Source organism: Elephantulus edwardii, unplaced genomic scaffold (assembly GCF_000299155.1).
Source record: "Elephantulus edwardii isolate Elephantulus edwardi_28Jun2011 unplaced genomic scaffold, EleEdw1.0 scaffold00049, whole genome shotgun sequence".
Lineage (NCBI taxonomy): Eukaryota > Metazoa > Chordata > Mammalia > Macroscelidea > Macroscelididae > Elephantulus > Elephantulus edwardii.
In genome coordinates this window covers 16,737,631-16,742,727 of record NW_006399799.1, presented here as the reverse complement: position 1 = coordinate 16,742,727, position 5,097 = coordinate 16,737,631, and the positions used below count along the sequence as shown (strand labels likewise).

General features: G+C 41.1%; 1 protein-coding gene across 1 annotated transcript; it reads left to right on the top strand.

Moving 5' to 3' along the window:
* Positions 1-3,405: 3,405 nt before the first annotated feature.
* Positions 3,406-4,353, top strand: LOC102859804 (putative olfactory receptor 2B3-like). Its single transcript, XM_006886539.1, has one exon. The coding sequence runs from the start codon at positions 3,406-3,408 to the stop codon at positions 4,351-4,353; it is 948 nt and encodes a 315-aa protein (XP_006886601.1).
* Positions 4,354-5,097: the final 744 nt, after the last annotated feature.

Sequence of the window (5,097 nt, the reverse complement as noted above, 5' to 3'; positions counted from 1 at the left end):
ACTCTCCTGCCCATCCTCAGCCCTCTGCTCCTACCCTCTCATTGTGTTATTTTTCTTTTGATGCCTTTCCTGTTGCAAGTTCACTCCACTTTCTGAATGCATATTTTCTAATTTTTAATAATATTTATATGTCTTCGAGGACGTGCAGCCAGAGTGCACTTTGGAGGCAAAGATGATAAAGCTTTGTCTCACATACTTTGGGCATATTGCTAAGAGAAGCTATTCCTTGGAGAGGGATAAGATGATCAGAAAGCCAGTAGGTCAGCAAAGAAAAGGAAAACCCTCAATCAGGTGGACTGACAAGGTGACTGCTGCCATGGGTTCTTGTGTGTCAGGAAGTGTGAGGATGGCACAGGATAGAACAGGGTTCAGATCTGTTATTCATAGGGTCCCTGTGGGTCATACTCCACTCGACAGCATCTAACAACAACAACAACAATATTTAGGCATTATGAAAATCTTCACTTTAAATCAGATAATCATATACTTGGACCAGGAGACAATCGTCAGAACAGAGCAAGGGAACACTGCATGGTTCAAAATTGGGAAGGGCGTATGCCAGGGATGCATCCTATCTCCATATCTTTTCAACCTATATGCAGAACAGATAATCCGGGAGGCTGGGCTCTATGAGGAGAAATGTGGGGTCAAGATTGGTGGACGATTTATTAACAATCTGCGTTATGCAGATGACACAACCCTCCTTGCTGAAATGGAGGAGGACCTGAAATGCTTGCTGCAGAGGGTCAAGGACTGCAGCCTTCACTATAGATTGAAGCTCAATGTCAAGAAGACAAAGATTCTCACCACTGGACCAATTGGCAGCATCAGGATGGATGGTGAAGAGATTGAGATTGTACACAGCTTTAGTTTGCTTGGTTCCATAGTCAACAGTCTTGGCACCAGCAGACAGGAAATTAGAAGGTGCATTGCCATGGGAAAGTCTGCTGTTAGGGACCTCTCCAAAGTACTGAAGAGCAATGGTGTCTCTCTGGAGACTAAGGTGCGTCTGATACAGGCCATCGTCTTCGCAATCACATGTTATGCATCAGAGAGTTGGACAATGACCAGGGAGGATAGAGGGAGAATTGATGCCTTTGAGCTGTGGTGCTGGAGAAGAGTATTGAAAATACCATGGACGGCTAGGAAAACAAACAGATTTGTCCTGGAAAGGGTCAAACCGGGTAGCTCCTTGGAGGCAAGGATTCTGAGGCTCCGTCTAACATACTTTGGACATGTTGTGAGGAGAGACCGGTCCTTAGAGAGGGACATCATGCTTGGGAGGGTGGAGGGACGGCGCAGGAGAGGAAGGCCCTCTATGAGGTGGATTGATTCAGTGACTGGGATAATTGGGATGGGGGTGTCGGAGACAGTGTGATTGGCACAGGACAGAGCGGAGTTTAGGGCTGTTGTACATAGGGTCGCTATGAGTCGCAGGCGACTCGACGGCACATAGCAACAACAACAAGAACATACTATATTGGGAATGAAAAACAGAAGAATTTTGAACCATGCAGTATTTCCCTACTCTGTTCTGAGAACTGCTTCCTGGTCCAAGTACAGGTTTTGCATAAGCACAATCAAATGTTCTGGGATTCCCATCTTTTCTTAAAATTAGTCACAAAAAGACTAATTGTATGACACTCTTCCTGGCTTACGATCTTTTGAATCCTCTACTCACTCTGTTTGTAATGCCCAATGCCCTTCTTTGAATTCTTTGTCTGACTAACTTCTGATCATCTTCTAAGATTCACATCAAATTTCTTCCTACTGTAGAAGGCTAAATCCCAGCGACTGGCCTAAGTGTCCTTTCTGTGAGTTCCCCTGGAAGCCTATGCCTATTTATACTACAGCACTTATTACTTGACTGGAGCTAACTCTTATCTGACTGTGTGAACTTCTTGAGAGTGGGAATTTTTTTATTCTATATACCTAGTGCTTGGTGGTAAGAAGCTCCATTGTTAACTCAAAGGCACGTGTTTTGAATCCACCAGTTGCTCTATGAGAGAAAGATGTGGTTTACTGCTTCTGAAAACCCAATGGATAGTCAACTATGACTCATTTCTGACTCAATAGCGCACAACAGTAGCAGTCATGTTTATCACAGAGTTATGACAGCAGAACTTCTACTATACATATTGAAATACACCTTTTAGTGATATTCCTCTATTTCCCACTAGAAAATAATCTACTTGAGGATTGAAACTATACCTTCATGGTCCTCTCTCCAGTTCTAGTGCAGAACCTGTCAAGTAACAGATGCTAATCAATGTCAGCAAGCAATTTAATGAATGGCGCCCTGGGGAAGAGGATTTAGTGGGAACTAGCATAGTTAAAACTCTGCTTTGTAGGATCATATTGCTAGATGTTTCAGATATATCATGTAGTATTTCTTATAAAAATTCCAATTATGTCCATTTTACAGGTAGGAAATTAAAGCTCAAGGGAATTAAACTACTCAGAGTACCAAATTTGAATCTAGATTAAGTCCTTTTCTTCATTGCAACACCAATTCCTAACATAGTATGAACAAGAGAACCTGTCTTTAGCTTTCAAAAGATAAAGTAGCACCATGTGCAGATCTTAACCCAGGTTTCCTGCCCATTATAACTTTCAATTCCAGAGGAGTGGGGCCTTCAAAGAGTAGATTGCCATTGAGAATATTCTCACCAGGACAAAGGGATTCAGAAATCCCAAAATTATCTTAAAAAGAAAAGAATCATGGTTATTATGATTGAATTGTAGTTTCAAGGTGAAATAAGAAGATACTTTTGTTTAAGATCTGTAAAGGCTACAAGAAATGGGGTCAGTCAACTCCTTCATCTAGAATAAAAGAGTTCATGCATAAGTTTTCAGACACTGAATGATAAATAGAAACAGACTTGAGTAAAATATTCTAGTAACTTCCAATATATCTGAGGCCATGTTAACTTCCTCAATTTCTTATAATCTTTTTCTGTTTTTCTACAGTTACTGGAAGTCTAAAACAACAAAAGAAACACAATTTTGAGTTACAGTTCTGAGGAAAAAGACAAGACATTCAAATCTTCATCATCCTGCTCCGTGGACATGATATAGCAGAAGAATGTCAAGCAATACACGAATAGTAACTACTGAAGAAAAGGAAAGCAGTGCAACCTTACTGAAGATAACATAAAGAAGCAAATAAATCTGAAGACCTGGAGGGGAAAAAAAATAAGTCTAAGAAGTAGAAAATTTCATGTTTCCATTCAGAAAATTCTGTTTCTGAGTTTAACCTCAGCCCAGGTAAATCTCTCGCATTAATCCTAATTAACATCCAAGTAACAGGTGGTCTTTCCAGGAACAGAATGACTGTGATGCCTGAGAATACACTCTGACAAGGGCCACTAGGCTTATTGCTCTTTTTTCTGCAGCAGGAGGAGAATGCAGTACATTCCCTGGGTGAACCACAGCTCTGTGTCCGAGTTCATTCTTCTGGGATTTTCCAGAAACTCCCAAATTAATGTGATTCTCTTCAATGTATTCCTTTTCCTCTATATCTCTACACTTTTTGGCAATGGACTCATTGTCACATTGATTCATCTGGATTCCCGCCTCCATACCCCTATGTACTTCTTCCTCAGTGTCCTTTCCATGCTGGATATGAGCTACGTCACCACCACTGTGCCCCAGATGTTGGTGCATCTTGTCTGTGAGAAGAAAACTATCTCCTATGTTGGATGTGTGGCCCAGATGTATATATTCTTGGTGCTGGGCATTACTGAGGGCTGGCTTTTCTCTGTCATGTCTTATGATAGATATGTGGCTATCTGTTACCCACTCAGGTACAAGCTTATCATGAGCCCATGGTTATGTGGGGCAATGGTGGTCTTTTGTGGTCTGTGGGGTGTTAGCTGTTCCCTCGTCTATACTGTCTTCACTATGCGTCTGCCTTATTGTGGTCCAAATGAAATCAACCACTTCTTCTGTGAGGTCCCTGCTGTCCTGAAGCTGGCTTGTGCAGATACTTCCCTCAATGACAGGGTAGATTTTATTCTTGGCTTCATCCTTCTCCTGATACCTCTTTCCTTCATTCTGGCCTCTTATATCCGCATCTTTGCCACCATTTTGAAAATCAGCTCAACTCAAGGTAAACTCAAGGCCTTTTCGACCTGTGCATCTCATATCACTGTGGTCACCATGTTTTGTGGACCTGCCATGTTTATGTACATGAACCCTGGTGCCAATGCTTCCCCAGAGAGGGACAAGAAACTAGCCCTCTTCTACAATGTTATTTCTGCCTTCCTCAACCCCATCATTTACAGCCTCAGAAACAAAGATGTAAAGAGGGCTTTCCATAAGGTAACGGGGTGGGGGAAGACCACTGAGTGAACCACAAGGGAAGAGAAGGCTACTACTAAAGCTGAATTTCTAAGTTCTGCAGTCCTTCCACTTTCCTCTCTCTCATCATCTCATGAACATGCAATTTTCATGGACTAAATGATTCAAGTGAGATAATAGGTGAGACTATCTAGTATGAGGCCTAATAGTGTCACAGAAAAGAAATCCTCAAACACTCACTCTGGATGGGGAACCAAGGCAGATTCTGTGTCTGACATATTGCTATTTCCTGAAGGTTCAACAAAGGACCTGACAACCTGACATAAACAAAGCATCATTAACATTTGCAGATTGTACCCAGTTGATTAATGACATCCAATATTTTTCAAGGAAGCACGGGTCTCAAAGTGTGTAAACTATCTGATCACTAGCAAGGTGAGCCATTGATGTGGGGATGAGGTATTTTAAGGAATCTCTTGGAATATAGATGCAATGTCTTTTAAGTCATAGCACTGTAGTGAAGGACTCAGATTTTGGAGCCATACTATTTCCTAATATGTAAAATGGAGATAATGATAATAACAGTAAATCACCACCTTGTAAGACTGTTGTAAGAAGTTAATGATTAAAAAGTTCTTAAAACAGGGCTTTATATTACACTTGCTATTCTTCTTATTATATTCCACTTTTTTATCCTAATGCCACTTACCAAGCAGATGACTGAGACAATTTCAACTTGGAGAAAGAGGCCATTATGCTCACTAGAAAGGTACATATAATAAATAATTGGTTTTT

Coding starts and splice junctions, on each gene's coding strand:
- LOC102859804 (XM_006886539.1), top strand. CDS start 3,406: ATGCAGTACATTCCCTGGGTGAACCACAGCTCTGTGTCCGAGTTCATT.